At 32.3% G+C, this 20633-nt stretch overlaps 2 protein-coding genes across 2 annotated transcripts; both read right to left on the reverse strand.

Annotated features, from left to right (window-relative positions):
* Window positions 1–575: 575 nt before the first annotated feature.
* On the reverse strand, window positions 576–3967 carry LOC125839589 (endoglucanase 17). The gene is made up of 8 exons (XM_049518580.1): window positions 3662–3967; window positions 2585–2791; window positions 2292–2492; window positions 1928–2020; window positions 1689–1850; window positions 1490–1601; window positions 1239–1402; window positions 576–1148 (listed from the first exon to the last, which is right to left on the reverse strand). Exons 1-8 carry the CDS (start codon window positions 3914–3916, stop codon window positions 816–818), a joined length of 1527 nt encoding a protein of 508 aa, XP_049374537.1. The 5' UTR covers window positions 3917–3967; the 3' UTR covers window positions 576–815.
* Window positions 3968–15585: 11618 nt separating this feature from the next.
* On the reverse strand, window positions 15586–18932 carry LOC125839570 (pectinesterase-like). Its single transcript, XM_049518557.1, has 2 exons — window positions 17945–18932; window positions 15586–16361 (listed from the first exon to the last, which is right to left on the reverse strand). Exons 1-2 carry the CDS (start codon window positions 18930–18932, stop codon window positions 15661–15663), a joined length of 1689 nt encoding a protein of 562 aa, XP_049374514.1. The 3' UTR covers window positions 15586–15660.
* Between the last annotated feature and the right edge of the window lie 1701 nt (window positions 18933–20633).

The following is a 20633-nucleotide window of genomic DNA, read 5'->3' on the forward strand; positions in this document are numbered from 1 at the left end:
AGCAGGTGAACGTGGGTGAAAATACCAAGTTAATAGAATGAGATAAAACTCACACCGCTTACCATCCCTACTTCCAAAATAGTACTAGATGAAAGGGGTGTTGTTGTGACTTGTGAGAGAGTTGTAAGTCACGTGACAAATCCTTCTCTTCAATTGAATTCTTAAATTCGAGTCATTTATTTGCCCCCTCAATTACTCCTTTTTGAACGTTGGTCACTAAACCCCAAATTTTGTTTGTTTTCCAACTAATATCTACCGAAGTCAAGTAGGGCCGAGAGATTCATTCATTGAAAATTACATAGTTAAAATAAATATGTTTTATGTATATATATGGTAGAATTTGAATCCTTTTTTATTTCTTCATGTATTTACTTCTTCATATTATATTTTAAACCATTGAAAACTTTGACTTTGTCAATGTGATATCTACACAAGAAAATAACAAATATAGCTTGTTTTTTTTTTTTTTCTATGTTTCAAATACGGCTAACCAACATGTTAAAAGTGGAACACAACATCAAAGTTAAAACAAGAAAGCCTCCACTATAGAAATATTAATAATACTAGTAACATGCTCCAACAAGGCAAATATGCTAACAATGAAACTGCTTTTGGCCTGTGTGCATAAGAGGGGGAGTTGGTTGGGGGCTGGAGCCTCTTTTTTGGGGTCTCAGCCAATACAACCACAACACCAGCACATCCCCAATAAGATTTAGACTATATATTATATTACTACTAGTGATCAACAAAGCAATAAGAAAAAGAGAAAAAAAAAAGACCAACATGGCTTCATTCTTGATTCTACTACACTTGACTTAGAGTTGGCCAAATGAGTGAGCAAGGTAAGTGAGTGTTCCAACAAGTGGAGCATTAATGTAAGTGGCAGGTTCAGATTGCTCGTAATCTGATCGCTCGTCTGGGAAACGATCGTGCTCATCAGGACCACCTACTACAGCCCCTACTAGTACATTCGGGTTTGGTGATTGTGAGTTCATCACACTGAAACCATCCCTGCATTGTATCTTTGCTGGATGATTCGCGACTGAGGGTAATGAGGATCCCCTGTGATGAATCCTCTGTGGATACCTAGCTCCATAGCCCACCATGAATGACATTTTTAGTGGATTGTCTCCTAACAAATAGTCCACCTGCGCGTTCAAAAAAAGGAACGAGTTTAATTTTTATGCATTGGGGGTTTGCTATATACTTGAAATATTCCAGAATTGGTTTTAACTAACCTGTTTTTTGGCTACATTTCGAAGCCTCTTTGGTGTAATGACAACTCCACCACACTTAACAACCATGCGAGCGGAAGTTAAGTACTTGGCATAGGTGACTAGCAGGAAAGAAGTGGAGGTAACATACTGCATATTGCTGTCATCCATTTTGAAGAGTAGCCCTCCTGTAAAATAGTAAAAAAAAGTTTAATCCACAGATTTGAACTAGAACCTAACAGAAATGTGAAAATGAACTAAATAGGATATTTAACCTGGTGTATATTGCGCTTGAGAAGCCGGTGTGCCTGGAATTAGGGAGCAAATGTAGTTGTCTGCGTGACTCTTGTAATCGTGAAGAGTTTGAAGCTTTTGAACAAGAAATGACTGAAAAAACAGAGAAAATATTCCGTTAAATTGAAGTCGTTCCAACTAATAAGCATCTAATGAGAAAACCACAGGTAAATATTGAACCTTGGAAAGAAGAATCCTTGCTCCAACATGCTTATTGTCCCACCCGAATGTGTTATCAGTCTCCGCGGCCCCAAGAGTTTGCCCATTTCTTTGGATATAATTGAGATAAGTTGGGTTCTTTGTGGCTCTATGTAACCAAGCAGCACCCCACAACAGCTCATCCTATACATAAATTAATCAGTGCATCAGCTAAGAACATCGATTTTGTTTCGAGTCAAAATGCTGAGAATAATACCAACCTCATATCCAGAAACTGAGCAGTAATATGGGCACACTACTTTTCTCAGCCCATTGCTGTATGAACCTCTGTACTTATCAGCAAAGGCAAACACCTGAAAACCAACATTTTGTTATAAGTATACAACAAATGATGATGGTTTCTGATAAATTCTACTACTCCCTCCGTTTTAATTTGTTTGTCTGGTTATGACTCAACACAGAGTATAAGAAGGTAAAGAATTCTTTTGAATCTGTTAGTCTTAAATAAGTCAAGACATTCTTTTTGAAACATACTTGAGACAAACAAATTGAAACACAATAGTAGTATCTTTTTGAAACTAATCACTAGTTTTATTAGAATTTAGAAGAGTTCGAAACAAATACCCTGATAGCCCTTTTGATTAGTATCTTGGAGTAAGATGGATTGCATTTCCTAAAGACTAACGAAGCAGCAGCGAGAGCAGCAGCAGTTTCAGCAGCAACTTCAGTCCCTGGAGTGTTTTTGTCAATCTTGTATACACTTCTTGGGGTGTCCATATCCTCAGGTCTCTCCCAACAAGAGTGGTCACTTCCTGCATCTCCAACCTAAGACAAGATTGTATATAAAAGTTAAAAAGACTTGATTCAAGACAAAATTATTCACTACAAAGTAGAAATTATTCACTTCAGAATTAAACCTGAACATAAATGGTGTCTGGATGGGCTGTTGCCTTGAGAAGATATTCAGTAGCCCAACCAATTGCTTGTTTTGCATTCAGTAGCTCTCCTTTCATCAATCCACCAAACTCAATCACACTCCATGATAGCATTGTGGTGGTGAATGCCATTGGGAAACCGAACTTCACATTGTCTCCAGCGTCATAATATCCACCAACCAAATCAACCTGCATTGCCATTTATTAACAGCAAAATCAACAAAAACAAATTCAACATTCTTCCTTTATAACTAAACATGTCAAAATAGGGCCTGAACAACCATTAATCACCCCAAAACTAAAAAACAAAATTCAAGATTCTTCCTTTATAACTTAACATGTCAAAAGAGATTATTCACCCCAAAATCAACAATAACAAGTTTGTGATTCTTTACAACTAAACATGTCAAAATAGAACCTGCACAGCCACCAATCACCCCGAAACTAACCAAGTTCAGGATTCTACCTTTACAACTAAACATGTCAAACTAGAACTTGCATTACCATTATTAACAGCAAAACCAACAAAAACAAGTTAAAGTGTCCTCCATTACAACTAAACATATCAAAAGAGGTCCTGCACAGTCATTATTCACCCCAAAACCAACAAAAAACAAGTTCAAGATTCATCCTTTACAACTAAACATGTCAAAAAAGGACCTACACAACCATTATTCACCCCAAAACCAACAAAAAAACTTCAAGATGCTCCCTTTACAACTAAACATGTCAATAGAGGACCTGCATTACCATTATTCACCCCAAAATCAACAAAAACAAGTTTAATATTCTTCCTTTACAGCTAAACATGTCAAAATAGGACCAGCACAGCCACCAATCACCCCCAAAACCAGCAAAAACAAGTTCAAGACTCTTCCTTTACAACTAAACATGTCAAAAGAGAACCTGCATTACCATTACACCCCAAAACCAACAAAAACAAGTTCAAGATTCTCCCTTTAAAACTACACATGTCAAAAGAGAACCATTTCTAGTGTTAAAACAAAACAACCATTTGCAGTGCACAAAAACACCCAAAAACTCAGAAAAAAAACATACCCCCATAGCTTTGCCATCTGAAAGACCAGAATCTTTACGCCAAGTAATCCTCTGGCTAGAAGGTAGCTTCCCTGACCTCTGACCCTCAAAATAAAGAATGGATTTTGCAAGAGCATCTCTATAGTTATGAGAAGCAAAACGAGGATGGTGAGCATGATGTGTAGGTTTAGCAAGAAACACAGGTGTAACAAAGCTCAACAAAAACAGAAAAATGGTTATAGCCATAGCTGCTGTGGAAGAAGAACAAGAAGCCATTTTGGAAACTACGCACCTGAAAAATAATACTAGTATCAAAACCCCAGCCCCAAAAACCAACAAATAACCCCAGGCAGTGGCAAAAACAAGAAACAGCCCCTTTGTATTTATAATGAAAAAAGCTAAGGAAGGAGTCCCCTGTTTCTTTAACGTCCTGCCTGGTTGCAATCATTAAACCCCTTTAGTTACCCACATTAGCAGTTAGTGCTTAGTCTTTTTTAAAAATATTCGATACAAGCGAGGCTCGACTAATTTGGATTTGTATCATATAAAGGTCATTAAGGGACAAACGTTTCATACCATGATTCGAACTCGAAAACTTTCATTAAAAAGGAATAAATCTTATTCATCCTATTACAAATTTTTGGTGGTGTGTTGGAGAGTCAATTATGTTAACTTCTAAGGTAAATTAATTTAAGTTAGTCTTTTTCTTTTTTTATGACAAAGGAAACCCGCAATCGCTATCTTTTGGGTGCGCACACGGTAAAACCCCGTTCCTAATCAACCGCTAGCAAACCACAGAGGAAAGGTAACCTGCACTAGGCAAGTCTGATACGACGAGCTCGACCGAGAAGCCAAGTGATTTGTATTTTGAAGATTAGATAGAATGTTATACCATATTTTAATTTTTTTTTATAAGTTACCCATTTTGTCACACGATTAAATATGACTTATTTAAGATCACGAGTTTTTAGTAGAAGGAAAAGAGGCATAATAGGGAGTAGCTTTTTTTCCTTTTTACTGTGCTAGTCCTTTTATTGTCTGTAAAAGAGTTTTCTTGACAGTTAAATTTGGCAGTTCCATACATATCACGCAATTGGCCATGCCATTTTCAATAACTATCGTTGCAGCGAGACGTTGTGTTTGCATTAGTGGCGAGAGTGACTTGTCACATGCTTTAAATCTGATCGTGGTGAAATAATTGTGATTTTTTCGTCATTAGTAAGTGGTCACGAACTTGAGAATGAAATAATTCTTATTGTAAGGACCGTCTCAAAAATGGATTTTGCACTGCACGAATTTAAATTTAGTCAGGATTTAGAATACCGGACATCGAGTAGGAAAAAAAGGACTTGTCACATGCCCTGGATAAAATTTAATTGTACATGATGTTTGCATCACAACAATAGATGCATGATATATGTTTAATTATGTAAAGACTTTTGATACTAAATTTTAGTTAATTAATTTTTGTTTTTATATGATTAAATCACGTAATCATGATAAGTTAAATTGATTTGATGTAAACGCTCTATATAAATAGGTATTTACCTCATTTTATCTCCCACCTAATTTATTAAACCACGCCAATTATAGATTGTGATAAACATTTCAAGGAAATGGTATCTTATGACTAGAAGAAAATAACATTTTCACATCTAAAAAGGAAAATCTCTTATATAAAAAAAGGTTGTATAAAACTAAAACAAATTTATAAAAGCTTACAAAGCATATTTTTTTCGAATATTTTGCCCTCAATTGACAAATTTGTCGTGCAATAATTGGGTGACGTACAAAGTTTTAAGTTGATATACATAAACAAAAGGCGGATCTAGAATATAATATACGGGTTCACGAGATACATTTTTTTTTTTGTAAGTTTCTTCTAATTATACTGTCTTCTTCACCAAATTTGTGAACAAAGACGATGTATAGCCGTTGCTGGAGTCATGTGTTTTATGCTCGAACACTAATGTATTTATGTGTATACATGACATTGTTCAACAATGTCTAGTTGATGAGACCATGTTTAAGTATAAAAAGACTATATATATAAACATATATCATGTATCTAGTGACTTAATGTGAATGTGAATATCGAAGACGAGTAAATTTTCACTTACCATTCTACGCTTATGAGTTTGTTTTTTAGAGTTAAATTAGGCTCAAACTTAAAATCCATTAATATTTTCACATGAGATATCACAATTATATTCATTTCAATTCTTGTTTGATTACTCGATTTTAAGCCTCATATTATATTGTTAATGCTCCAAATCTCCAATATTGGAGCATGCGGGGAGGGGGAAGGTGTTAGAAGTCTCACATCAGTTGTTCGATGGATAATTGCATTCTAAATATGATTTTGGATACCTCATGTGTTAATTGAAATTGAATTAGGTTCGACATCAATGAAATCTTGGACTTCCCACTAATTTTGTGAAAATATTAATACTATACCTTCATTCTAAAAATTTATCGTGATTTTAAATTATTTTTTTTATTTTGAAAGTTTAAGACAGTTATTTTTTAATTTTTTTCTATCTTACCTTTTGTAATAATTATTTTTGAAACTTGCAAATACCTTAGTGGAGTACTTAACAAAGAAAAATTATTTCTTAAACTATAAATGAGGATAAATTAGTTAAAAATCTATTCTAACACGACAAATAGTTTGAGATAGCTGGAATAGCAAAATTGTATATACTCTCTCCGTTCATATTTAGTTGTCATGTTGCGCTTTTTGAAAGTCAATTTGACTAATTTTTAAAGTTAAATTAAATTACATTAATTTGATATTTTAAACAAATAATTTAGATATTCAAAAACTATACGAAAAGTACTATAAATTGTTATTTTTTGTCAATCAATATGATGAAAAAATGTATAATCATTGTTTGATTCTAAGAAAAGAAATCATGACAATTAAAATAAACGGAGAGAGTATATTTTAAAGATGAATTTGGACAGTGAGATTGTAGTGGATATATAGTCACTCCCATTTTTTAGGAAGAGGGGAATATACATCATACTAAGCACAACCAATTAATAATTTTTCACATAGAAGAGGAACAATACTGTAAAGAATAAAACTTTATGTCGGATAAAGGCAATGAATATAAGGATGGGGTTATTTAACAACTATTTGGATAATAGGTTGAATCTTGAGTTCAGTGAATGAGTCAAAAATAGAGTCAAAAAAGGACCATGCCATAATCTCATGCTTTCATGCTCATACACTTGAATCAAGAACCTATTTTTATCGATCTAGGACAAGACTACTTGCACAATCCACCAAAAACTCTCCATATCTTTCATTCTCTTAACCTAAATATTTACTTGTACTTGTATTGCACGATAATAACATATTCAGTATAATTCTTATTTCATATAGGGTATAAGAAGATAGTAATATGTACACAAATTTTATTAATCTTGAAAGGTAAAAAAGTTGTTTCCAATAAATTTTCGGCTCAAAAAAGAAGTGAGGAAATCAAGGCAAATACTAAATAAAGCATAAAGCATTCTGAAGAAAAAAAAATAGTAACTACAACAAAGTAATATAGATGATAGTCGAAGTACAAGGAACAATAAATAGATGCAAAAATTGAAGAAACAAGAAACTACAAGAGTAATACAAAAACTTATAGAAAGATAAGCAAGACAACATTCAATTACTTATGAACCTTCTATCATAAATTGTAGTCCTTTGTAATCTCAATCTTATCTAAGGTCATATCCTTGGTATGTTAAAATTGTGTCATGTCAGGTCTAATCACATCTACCTCTTTTGAACCCATCCATATAGTAAACCTTTCACACATCTGCACAAGAGCATCCATGCATCTATTCTTCACATGCATGCTTGAACTATCTCAACCTCACCTTCTATATCTTATCTTTCATTAAGACCACTCTCACCATCTCTCAAATATCTTTATTTCTAGTTTTATCTGTCTTAGTTTGTCCACATTTACCTGAACGTCCTCATTTCCACAACTCTAATCTTCTGAACATGAGAGTTCTTGTCTGACCTACACTCCGTTCTATATAACATATATAGTCGGTCTAACCACCACTCTATAGAACTAATTGTCTTTAAGTTTTGGTGGCACCTTCTTGTCACACATTACTCCGAATGCGAATCTTTATTTCATCCATTTTGTACTAATACAATATATGACATCATCGTCAATTTCCCATTACCTTGAATAATAGACTCAAAATACTTAAAAGTTCCTTTGATATCAAGCCTCAATTTACTTGTATTAAGTATTTACAAGTGAATTGTAAATATCTAAGTATGGAAGGATAAGCAAAATAACAATCAGCCACCTATCAACCTTCTATTCTAATTTATAATTCTTCGTAATTTTCGATCTAACGTCATGTTCCCGGTAAGTTAAAATTATGTTATGTCATGTCTAATTATCTCTCCTAAATTGTTTGATTTGCTAATTCAATCACCTTGGATATCATCTTCCTTTATTTTGATAGTACGTGTCTAGAGATTAGAGATATAGATACAAAATGAGATTATCTTCACATGCCTTGCTTTCATTTCCAGCTGTTAAGCTAGTCTCCCCATAAAAACAGGAAGAAGTAAAAAAAAAGTCCTTGGCTAGTACATTTGTCTCATTGAGCCCAATGAAGATAAAAGAATTAAAAATAACAAATTTTTCGTTTTGTGTTATTTTCTTTATTCCTAATCAATCTGATCAAATTGGGAATGCAGAGATACATCTGTGGTTTTCCTATTTGTGATATCACATTATTGATATTTAAATCTCAGCAAGATCATGTCCAACTTGATAGTTCTTTTAAAAGTCGTTTGATAGTCGATCAGAGTTATGCAGATATTAATAACGTAAGAAATAGTTTGGAGAGAATTTATATATCATTTTATGTAGACATTAATCAATTATTTATGTATAACTTATTTCACCTTCTATCATGCTTAAAATAATACATAAATTCTCTTATAACGTATACATATGTTAGTTATGCAAATTTCTATATTGCAAACAAAACATCGTACTCCCTTCGTCTCAAATTGAGTGACTTGTTTATACTTGATACGGAGTTTAAAAAATTAAAGTAAATAATTTGAATCTTGTGGTCTAAAGTTAATTAAGATCCAACAAATGTATTAAAATAATGTCCTTTAATTCTGTGATTTTAAACGTGTAACGGAGAAAGTTGAAATTAAGAAGTTGCTAAAAAAGAAAGGATCATTCTTTTTGAGATGGATTAAAAAAAAAAGTAGGCCAAACAAATTGAAACAAAAGAAGTAGTAATTTTATATACAAGCAACTTACCTCCTAACCAACTACCAAATATTGTATTATTTGTACAAATTAAATTTCAATACCTACATAACTAACCTCCAAACCATCTATCAAACGATCCCTTAGTATACCGTGCTTTATGTGTGAAAATATGAAAGAAGTAGATTGTTTGGAGTCTCAAAAGTGTAACCTAGTAATCAATTAAATTAATAAAATTATAAAAAACTAAAATCCAAATTACAACAAAATAAAAACATTTGATGATTTCTTCTTATTTACTTAAATTTTGGTAGGTAAAGTCATGTAAAAATAACATATACTATCATATATAAAATAATTAAGACGTGCGTAAACTAAACCCAACATATCATATTTAAAAACATGGTGGAATGGCCCGCGTTGTAAGAAGTAGAGTAGTCAATAGAGACTGACAGGTAAAAGATGCGGAAGAATGAAAAGTAGCGCAATGGACGCTGAGGATTGGGCGAGAAGTGCTATTATTAAATACTCCCAAAAAACATCATCCACAAAGAGCCATAACATTAAAAATAATTCTTGGAAGTATTGATGGGTGAGGTGGGGCAGAGACGAATCCAATTATCTTAGCTTAAATATGAGTTCTAGCGAGATTTGAACTCATGGTTTCTCTGGCCTATACCAGCAGCACAATGACAATTTTATACTTCTCATGGATCCATTGTTTATATCCTATTTTTGTCTGGTTTTCAAGATTAGGGATGGCAATGGGGCGGTGCAGGTTGAGCTTAACCCGAAATTTTTTTAATCCGCTCAGCTCCGCATAACAAGTCTTTTCATTTTCAACCCACCCCGCCCCGCATAATTTTTTAAATATTTTCTTTTTCTAGTTATGTTTGATACTAAAAATAAAATTCATAAAAATAAATTCATTTTTTCATTAAGTAATATTAATTTAATAGGATAGTGACTTAAAATTTTATTTTTTGGCGGTCAATTGGGAAACATGTAAGAAATTGTATTATTTTTTATTGAACTAATTTCATTTATTATCTTAAATATTTTAGTAGCTTTAATGAAATTATCTTAATAAATAATGATATATCACTGTTATAACATTTAAAAAGTTAAAATTAAGTTTGAACCCATATAAAATCACATATACCCGCAACTCGCCCCGCCCCACCCCACATAGCCTTAAACCCATCCCGCCCCGCATCCTCCCCGCCCCATTGCCATCCCTACTCAAGATAGATTTACATATATATTACCTTAGCTCAAATATGAGCTCTAGCGAGATTTGAACCCATATCTCGGGGGGTGGTTTCTCTGGCCTATACCAGCAACGCAATGATAATTTAATGCTTCTCATGGGTCAACTGTTAATTATATCCTAATTTCTGTCTGTTTTTCAAGATAAATTTACATAATATATACATGATTTTTTTCAAAATTAACGGGTGCACGTGCACCCCACCTATAAGAGTGGGTCCACCTCTGAGTGGGGATATAAAATAATATTCTTCTGTCTTAATTTATGTGAAATTATTTGATTAAACAACGCAGAAAGGATAATTTTTGAAACATGAAATTTAAAATAAGTTATATGTATTTGTGTGACTAATAATTCATGTGATATAGATGAAATAAAAAAAAATTAAAATCAATTTATTACCTTCTTTAATCCATATTTTACGTTTTCTGAAAAACTAGTTTTAAGAATAATCAAAAGAATGATAGTAGAAAATAGCGTTTAATTTATGCTTTCTAATTTTGAGTGTGCACAAGTAAGTACTTAAACTTGTATAAAATTGAACAAGTAGACAGACGTATGCGTCCTACATGACATATTACACGTAGAACGCCATGTAGAATGCGAATTACAACATAGTATGTCATGTATGACACATATGTTTACTTGTTCAATTTAATACATATTTATACTTGTGCACACTCAAAGTTGAAGAATATAAATGTGAGCTAAATCTTAATTGGTGGATATCCTTATGTATTATGCCTAATTTATTAAAAATAAATTTTGTATCCAATTAAAAAAGGGAAACTTTCGCAAATAGCCACTATAATAAACTTAATTATACTCCATAGCTATAGTTTGCATATTTACGGGTTGTAACTACAATTTAAACTACCTCGTTTGTATAATTCGCGGATTTGTATAATTCATCTATTTTTATATAAACTCAAAATAACAAATGTATACAAAACACAACATCTGAACTTTAAGCAGTTATACAAAATTACACTATACAAAAGCAATACATATTATATTATACAAACATGTGAATTATACAAAACTTAAAAAACTGATCCCGTAATTATAGTTAAAAGTAGATCGCAGATTGTAATTAAGAAAAATTATAACTATATTAATTAATTAATTAGTATATATTTATTTATCCGCGTAATTTTCTATTAAAAAAAGTCATGAGACAAAGGATTAATACAAAACTAGATGGAGAGTTATAGAGAACCATGAAAAGTCTAACTTGTTGTCAGGAAAAAAAAGAAGAGCAAAAATAAGGGCAATTGGGGTCCAGAAGAGAAGTTAGAAGCATGTTTGTCATATAAGCATGTGCTTCTTCTGAGTGCACTGATCTCTTTACACATGCTAAAAGCTCCCATTTCATGTGCAATTTTTCACAAAAGTCTACTTTTTTATCCTCTCTGTGTTCCTATCTCTCATTGGATTTATTTCCCTGCAAACTTGTCAAGTTCCTATTGAAAGAGAGGGTATGGCCTCAACATTGAAAAGTTAGCATCATGGACAGACTCATCACTCAATACATTTCCATCAATAACATAGTTCTCGTATAGGGGAATCTTAGAAGTTTAGTTGATTGGTTATCTGAATTTTTACCTTATTAGTGAAGGTTTGATTTCCTACATTGTAATTCACTCTTTATTTCTCCTTTCCTTACCTCCAATTTTTTTTTTAAAAAAAACGTATAGAACGGTAAATATTTCTTCCTCTTTAATTAAAGATATCGTGTTCGCGTTCTATTAGGTACAAATCAATCATCTTTATTAGCAATGATGTCTCTATCTTCGTCTTTGATTAAAGCTATCGCGTTCGCGTTCTGTTAGGTACAAATCAATCATCTTTATTAGCAATGACGTCTCTATCTTCATATATACTTGATTAAAGATAATGTGTTTGCGTTATGTTAGGCACAAATCAATCATATTTATTAGTAGTGGTGTTTCTATCTTCATCCTTGATTAAAGATATCATGTTCACGTTCTGTTAGGTACAAATCAATCATCTTTGTTAGCAATGGCGTGACCACAAGTAATAAAGGGTGACCAGTTGAACACCTTTTGTCAAAAGAATGTATATTGAAAATTATCTGAAGGATATACAGACAAAACTATTTTTCATATGTATATATCAAATCTTGAATATCCTTAACGAAATTTCTGATTTCGCCAATGTTTGTTTGGTAACTCTTTACTTTCTTCAACATGAATTCGAAATTAGTCGAGTCTATATATGATAATCGAATGAGCAATATTAATAAGATATGTAATTTTATGACATGAATTCGAATTTAGTCGATTCTATATACGATAATCGAATGAGCAATATTAATAAGATATGCAATTTACGACATGAATTTGAATTTAGACGATTCTATATACGATAATCGAATGAGCAATATTAATAAGATATGCAATTTACGACATGAATTCGAATTTAGTCGATTCTATATACGATAATCGAATGAGCAATATTAATAAGATATGCAATTTACGGCACGAATTCGAATTTAGTCGATTCTATATACGATAATCGAATAAGCAATATTAATAAGATATGTAATTTACGACATGAATTCGAATTTAGTCGAGTCTATATACGATAATCAAATGAGCAATATTAATTAAATATGAAATTTTACGATGTGAATTTGAATTTAATCGAATTTATATATGAGTATCGAAAATCGGATGAGTCAATATTTATAAGATATTTCTATCAATAAAAAATAATAAAATAGGAGAGTAATGAGGGTCTATTAATTCCCTTTGTGGGGTGCATCTGTTACAACTAATAAGGGGGCATGGGCATGTGATACTTGCAATTATATTCGACTCATAATTCAATTCTATCTTTATATTATTTTTTCTTGTTACAATATTACGTCCCTTTGGAGTTGGCATGCAATATCCTTTGTTCATCACGTGTCGATCATGTAGATCATTTCTTTTATAATTTTGGACTTATACTTGATTAAATAACCAAGTAAACGATAAAGATTTATATAATTGATCCCATCTTGCTTTCGATGAGGCAGGGTAAAGCTTTAACACTGAAGGTGGTTCAATTGAATCTCATCGTTTAAAACTTGTAGTACACAAAAAGAGTAAAAATAATGGGGTATATTATTAAATCCTTTTAATATAAGGGAAGTTATAAGTGTAATAGCAAGAATGGTTCAAGATTTACGTTAGATTGCAAGGTCTTACATGAACAAGGTCAATAGGCGATCAATAAGACCCTACATGGCCTAGGCCCTAGGTTGGTGACCTACCTTGCATTTTGGAGGGGTGCCTGCCTAAGGTCGGCTCAAAAAAAATAAAAAATTCAAATGGGGCATTCTTGCATTTTCCCTAGAATTTTCTTGTTAAATTAAATTCCTGGTTTGTACCCCTGAATTGAGGCATAATTATAGTACTATGTAGTTGATTTGTTTCTAAGTGGTGAGTTCTTACTTTAATTTTGGAGTGTGCATAATTTGCTTTACAAATCATACCATCTCATGTTGTCTCATATTCCTCCAAATATTTGAGATAAAGCCTAAATAAAGGGTATGTTCAGTACGAAGGAAATGTTTTTTCAAAAAGTAAAATAAGTGAATATCATAATTTTTCTTAATGATATGTAAGAAAAAAGTATTATTCTAGAAACATTTATTTGAATGAATACCTATTATCACTGCATCAAAGACATAGCATTCGTCAAGAGTGTCCCACTTTAAATATATATCCTTTAAATACAGAATTTGACATATATATAAGATAATTTTTCGACGAAAGGTATTCAGTTGGACACCTAGGGTGGCTATAGCTCCGCCCTGAATTGAAATGAAGATGATGTGTGTTAGAGACCAATTTAAGATTTAACTTTTATGAGTTCAACTCCGCTCATGGCTAGTTGCTACCACAAAATAGAGGTACTAGTGAAAGACGATTAGTTTGAATTTTGAATGGCAATTCCTTACAATTTTTATGGTCAATTGATTCCTGACATACCAATAAATATTAGAAAAAATCGCTTTAGTTATTGCTGTATTTGTATTGGAAAAAAGAAAAAAAAATCCCTCTCTTTTGTATTTGCCTCAAATACAAAGAACCTTTCTATTTTTCTTTTATTTTTTTTGAAGTAATTTTTGCTAGAAGTTTTTTCTGAAAAAGTATTTTTGGAGACTAGCCGTTTCGTTTGGTTGATTAATTTGAATAAAAAAATTCTCAATACTAGAGCAAAAATTTGTGTTTGACCAAGATTCTAAAAGTACTTTTAAAAGAAAAAAAAGCTATTTTTTTCCGGACGTGTGAAAAATGACTTTTGAAAATATTCAAAAATATATAATTTTTTTCTAAAAATTTGACCACATATCTCAACATCCCAAAATAGGTATTGCTTTAAGAAACACTTTTAACTCACAAGAAAACTTGGCCATAGTCTAAAGTTTGGCATTCTAAAATTGAAATTAGGTGATCACAAAACGTACACTTTGAAATATGGGCCTTATTGGGTAGCAAGAGTAGAATGGAGACCTCTTGGGTCTTTGATCAGTTTGGGCTGGACTGCACAAACACATTTTTCACACAGCCAATGCAAGTGTCTTTTGTGAAGCCCATTTTGGAGAGACTAATATCATTTCGATAAACTTTATCTAAAATAAATAGGGAACTTTACACTAATTTCATAGTGTTAAGAGCTAGTTACATCTTATCCTTACTCTTTTCCAAATTACAAAACCCCCTTAAATTTAGTGGAATCTGGTACATTCCAAAACGTTCCGATACATCGCGTCTCAATTTTCAGTAGTCCCGATACATCGTGTCTCGATTTTGAATACATCACTCAACGTCCCGATACATCTCGTAAAGTGATGCATCCGACCAATATATCGCGTAAAGTAATGTATTCGAGAATAGGAGAGTAGGGATTTTTGTAATTTTTTCAAATGGTGAAAATTTACACGTTTTGTCCATAAGAAATACTGTAACATGAAGAATAAAGAGCAAAAAATTAAGTAAACTTGAATGGAGCAAGATGAGGCAAGGCTCGGCCGGGCAGGACGGAACAGAGCAAAATCATAGACATTAAATGCTAAACGGGGTAGAGTAAGCCGATTAAGGTTTGTCTTGTCCCGCCGTGCTACATTTACACATACCTTATATGCACGTGGAAAAAGACATAGATAAAACAACAACAACAATAACATATTCAGTGAAGTATCACAAGTAGAATTTGGGAAAGATATAATGTATGCAAACCTTACCACTACTCGTGGAAGTAGATAGACCGTTTTGGAAAGACATGTACAAAAGGAGTAAGGTAAATTAAATCATGACCAAATTTATGTCAGGTAAGTAAACGTACTGAATTTCAACCCAACTTTATCATATACTAGTAGGGGTAATAATAACTTAATAAGTAGTAATACAAATAACATTAACTTCCTCAAGAATTACAAACTACAATCTTGATTTGAATTCTAATCCAAACAATTAAGAGGCAGTTAAGTTAACATAAAATGGAAATCCAGTATCTGGTAGCCATTCTTTTCCTTCAATGAAATTCCCCACAGTAAACAAACTAGCCTCAGCAGAACTGTTAATAACCCTATAACCAGGCCATTTCACTCTAGCACTCGTATTAGAACCCGGTCCTCTGTTCATATACTCTCCATAATAAAGCGTACTCAACGCGAAACTACCATTCCATTCTAAGAATCCAGCAGGATCAATCAAGCTACCAATATGCGTTAGCATAAAAACCGTTCTGGAATATTCTTTCCAAGGCCGTCCTAAGTAATTTTTGAACGTCGATTCCACTGGAATTAGATCAGCAGCAGAGGCAATTTTACCACTCAAAATTGAAATCCCGGTGTTCTGATTAGGATCTTCTCTTCCTTGTGCTGTGAATATGTTCTTTTGGTTGTCGTTTGGTTTACGAGCATATAAGTTGCAATTTTGTAACACGACTGCTGCGTTACCAAATATGAAGTCTACAGTACCATAAACGTCACAATCGCGATAGAATTGTCTAAGGGAATGGACGTAGAGAGTGTCTTGATATGCTACAAAGCTGCATTGGTAGAAAGCAGAGAAATCTGAGCCACTTCTAACAGCAACTGCTTGATGCTTGCTTGGTCCAGCATAGTTTTCAAATGTAATGCCCTTTGCTAAAAATCCATTTCCCACAACAGCTGCAGTAACAATGATAGAGTTTTAATTTCTACTACATACATAGTCTTTCAAACTCGTAATCAAAATGCTAGCTCTGCCTCTGTATACCGTCCAAGGTCCTCACATTTTGGATGCCACGAAAAGTTAACAAACTTTTTGTGGCGTTCAAAATATATGAAAACTTCTAAGTGGACAATGTATTCAAATATCTATAACAGCTATATATGTCTTACTACTGCAATGCTGCAATTTGTGTTCCCATTTATAAAATTCCTACCGACATAATAAATTTTCATACCTTTAATTATGGCAACTTTTTCAATGATTATAAAATATAGTCTACTATGACTTTTAGATGTAAGTTTTTCAAATATATTTGCCTTTTCAAAGAGAATATCTTGATCAGTTGAATTTGAGCACAAACTTTAGATATAAAAGTATTTATACAATTAATTGAATTATTTAAAGTTAGCAGCAAGTAAGCACATGATTATGCATGTGTAGGTAGATAATGTAAACGTTAAAAGATGATGGATGAATTACTACACTAATGCATAGTTGAAACTATTGCTAGAAAATTTTTTTGTCCGTTTCAATTTATGCGAGAAAGACTTATTTTTAAAATTTATGATCTAAAATAAATAATAAATATTTATGTGACTATAAATTATTCATTAAAGGTAAAAAAATATTTTAAAATTAAATTATTATTAAATATAAAGATATATTGTAATTTTTAACTATTAAAAATAAAAGTGATTCGTATAAGTTGGACAAGAAGTACAAGCTATGAGAAGCTATGTAAGGAATAGATTTTTTGTCCAATACATCCAAAAATGAGATTTGAAGCCATTAGATTTAGTAGTATATATATTTATGTAGAACACGTGACACTACAGGGAACGCGTCAACATCAAGATATTAAGTACATCTACTCACGAGGACCCCTATGGTTTTTTTTTAATTCGATTTCGATATTCGAGTTTGATTAAATTTGAATTCTCATCGAAAAGTTCAATATTTGGGATAAAAACTTCATACTTAAGAAGACTCGAAATTGTAATATTTGCTAAGAAATACTTACTACTCAACCACAAACTGATTAGCGACCCCTATGGCTTTAAGTCAAAATGAGAATCCACTATTTATTTGAATTATTTCCAGTATTGCACTTTTTATGTCACAATATTAAAAGATTCAAATTAAACCAACTCACACTTAAATGTTAAAATAGAGGAGATACTAAAGATAAAACTTGAAGTTTATTTATTACACTTTTAAAAATTTGTTTAGTACCTTTATAAAAGCTAAGCTATATATAAATTGATAAAGAGGGTCTATTATACTTCTAGAAGAAATACTGATAAAAGTTATGAAATATTTGTAAAAAAATTAACTCTTAACAGTTTTTAACCAACCAAATCACCTGAAAAAGCAAACAAGTAGTAATAAAGAAAGAAGATATATAAATCTAATTAATGTTAATCGTGCTCTTCGCAACCGTGTTATATCCTCCAAAAATACACTATTTTTGGAGAATTTGACACGAAGCTGATGTTATTCTGAAGAGTTAGAGCAATATAGAGTTAAAACTTCAACTTACCGACGGTAGCAGATCGGAAAGTAGTCCATCCATCAACGACGCTACGATTTCCCTTTATCAACGTTTTTCCGATCCCATCTCCGAGGAACATTATCATGCTCTGCTTTTTCACTACTTCAACATATTCAAAATACGCTCCCGCCTTAATGTAAATCACAAATCTCGTTCTACTGGAATTTGGAGCTGCACTTAATGCTTCGTTAATTGTACTAAAATTACCAGTACCATCCTTAGCAACAACCAAATCGATCTTCGTCTGATTAATTGGAGCTTGTAAAAGTGCTCTGTCTCTCCTCTTAATCCATTTGGGGAAACCGTCATGTACAACGCCATATTCCGGGTAAATCTCCAGAGATTTCCTCGTCTTCAACGACGAGGATGATTTCTTCAATTTCTTCAGCATTGCCAGACAATTACTCACATGGTGAGAAATTGTATGCAGGCGACGCTGAACAAACCGTCTCAAATTCTTCTTACTACGACCAAGTCCGTCGAGGCAAGTTGCTTGATTCGTCATTGCAGCACTAAGAAGAGTTTGCAAATCGTTATAGTTCTGCGAAAGAGATCTATTAGGAGAAAGAGCAAGCAAACTACTTTTAAGATCAATAATAGTATTATCCAAGAGCTGAATACAATCTTCGAGAGCACGTTTTTCGTATGGCTCAAGTTTAGGCAAATCCTCACGAATATCAGTGCAGTTTTTTGCAGAAGCTTTGACTTCTACCACTGTGACATTTATAGTGGAAGAAATTATTTGAGAAATGGATTTTTGAGGGAGATCTGGGATTGAAGAGAGAGTAGAGACGCAGAGCTGTTTGTAAAGTGCGTCTTCACAATGAGAATGCGCGATTTGAATGTTTTTGTGGACATGAATGTGTGCTATTTCTGAAGAGTTTTTTGAGAGAGAAGTGAAGAATGTGATAGAGACGATAGCTGAGATAGCTAAAAGAGAAAACAGCAATGGAGTTTTCCATTTGAGATTGTACATTGTGGAAACAGAGTTGCAGAGCAAAATTAGAAGGAAATAGAGTAACAACTGCTCTGTATAAATAAGTAAGAGAAAGATGATACTCCCTTCTTTATTGAATTTCGAAATTTGAAATGTGCCGCATAAATTTTTACAAGATTCGAAATGTGCCTCGTAAATGTGACAAAGAATAGATATATGTTTGTAATAAATTTTAAATATATGGAAAAAATATCAAACAATAATGATATCTGAAGAAACTAAAATATTTTATCTTTTAAGAAAATATAATAGCTTTCAAGAATTCTAATTGCAATTGAATATATCTTGTAGAGTCCTAGGTAAAATTGAACACGTTTCAAAGATTCTTACAATTTTTCAATGTCTACCTTATAAATTTGGTTATTTTGGTCCATGTTACTTATGGTTTAGAATTAAAAATGTTTGACATGTTTGGTATTCAAGTAGCACCGTCCCAATAAACTCCTGTGTCTTGATTCAGTTGAGTACGTTTCAAAATAATTTTTGAATATTTTGAAACTTAGTGACTTAAAACTAAAGGTAATATGGATTAGTATAACATATCAAATATATTTTGAATTATTTTATTTTAAATATATCATGTCATGTCTAAAGGAAATTGTCATTAAAAGGTAAAATGAGAATATTTAAAATTTACTATACTAAATAATAAATATAAAAAAAAATGTAATTTTAGTAGTAAAACTATGTACATAAATTTGAAATTGAAACAGAGGGAGTAGAAGGAAGATCTAAAATGTATTAGACAAGTGGAGACTCGTGAATTTTAGACAAGTAAAAATTGTTCAAGTGATAAAGCACTCCTATAGATCGTCAGATTGATGGTCCGAGTCATACTGAAAGAAAGGTGAAATACTATTGATCCTTCTCATAAAAACTGTATTCTAATCTCCTTATCCACATTGCAGGTTCGGTGATGAAGGTAGATAACAGTTATGAGGGTTAGCTTTCTACATTTACTATCCATAAAAAAAAATAACATACAATAAAAAAAGTTTTTTCTCTCTACTTTTGAATTTCACACATTGGTACCAATATTGGCTATGGTGTGAAACTATTCCACCTTTAATCAGAAGTTTCGAATTCGATCCTTAAATATGGAGAAAATCTTGTGGGAGCATCACCCCCGAATAAGCCCTGCAGTGCGCAATCTAAATTTAATTGAGACTTCAATATGAGCTCCGGACATTAAACAAAAAAAATAAAGAATTTCACACATTTGTTAGCAATACTTAGCATACACACTGGTCACTTGTCCTAACTCCTAAAATAATGGAGATGTACCACTTTAGTTCTTTTTTACGTTAAATGTTTCTAAATGGTCAAGGACATTTAGAGGAGGAGAAAAAGGAACTCAATCATAGTAATTACATCCTAAATTTAACAGATATAATACTATTTAAGTAAAAGTTACTAAATTTGATCAAATTGTATCGAACTTCTACCTCCGCCCCTTTACGTGGCTACACTATAGTAGTATGAAGAGATCAAGACTAATGATGTCGGTGTGTTTGTTTATTTATTTAGTCATAGCTCACACATGGCAATAGTCTCATTAGATTGACAATCATGGCATTTACTTTATTTGTATTATTGGTGCTACCTTATGTTGAATACAGCCAAAACGCGGTGAAATAGCTAGAAAGCGAACATTGCGGTATAATTTGAATTTAATCAGAT

This window comes from Solanum verrucosum, unplaced genomic scaffold, assembly GCF_900185275.1.
Source record: "Solanum verrucosum unplaced genomic scaffold, falcon-dt-bn FXZP01000306.1, whole genome shotgun sequence".
Classification (NCBI taxonomy): domain Eukaryota; kingdom Viridiplantae; phylum Streptophyta; class Magnoliopsida; order Solanales; family Solanaceae; genus Solanum; species Solanum verrucosum.

Excerpts from the sequence above, each read along its gene's own strand:
- LOC125839589 (XM_049518580.1), bottom strand. The coding sequence starts at position 3,916 with ATGGCTTCTTGTTCTTCTTCCACAGCAGCTATGGCTATAACCATTTTT. Across the intron at positions 1,602-1,688 it reads CAAGGATTCTTCTTTCCAAG|TCATTTCTTGTTCAAAAGCT; the intron begins GTTCAATATTTA and ends CTGTTTTTTCAG. Across the intron at positions 1,149-1,238 it reads GAAATGTAGCCAAAAAACAG|GTGGACTATTTGTTAGGAGA; the intron begins GTTAGTTAAAAC and ends TTGAACGCGCAG.
- LOC125839570 (XM_049518557.1), bottom strand. The coding sequence starts at position 18,932 with ATGTACAATCTCAAATGGAAAACTCCATTGCTGTTTTCTCTTTTAGCT. Across the intron at positions 16,362-17,944 it reads TTTCCGATCTGCTACCGTCG|CTGTTGTGGGAAATGGATTT; the intron begins GTAAGTTGAAGT and ends TTGTTACTGCAG.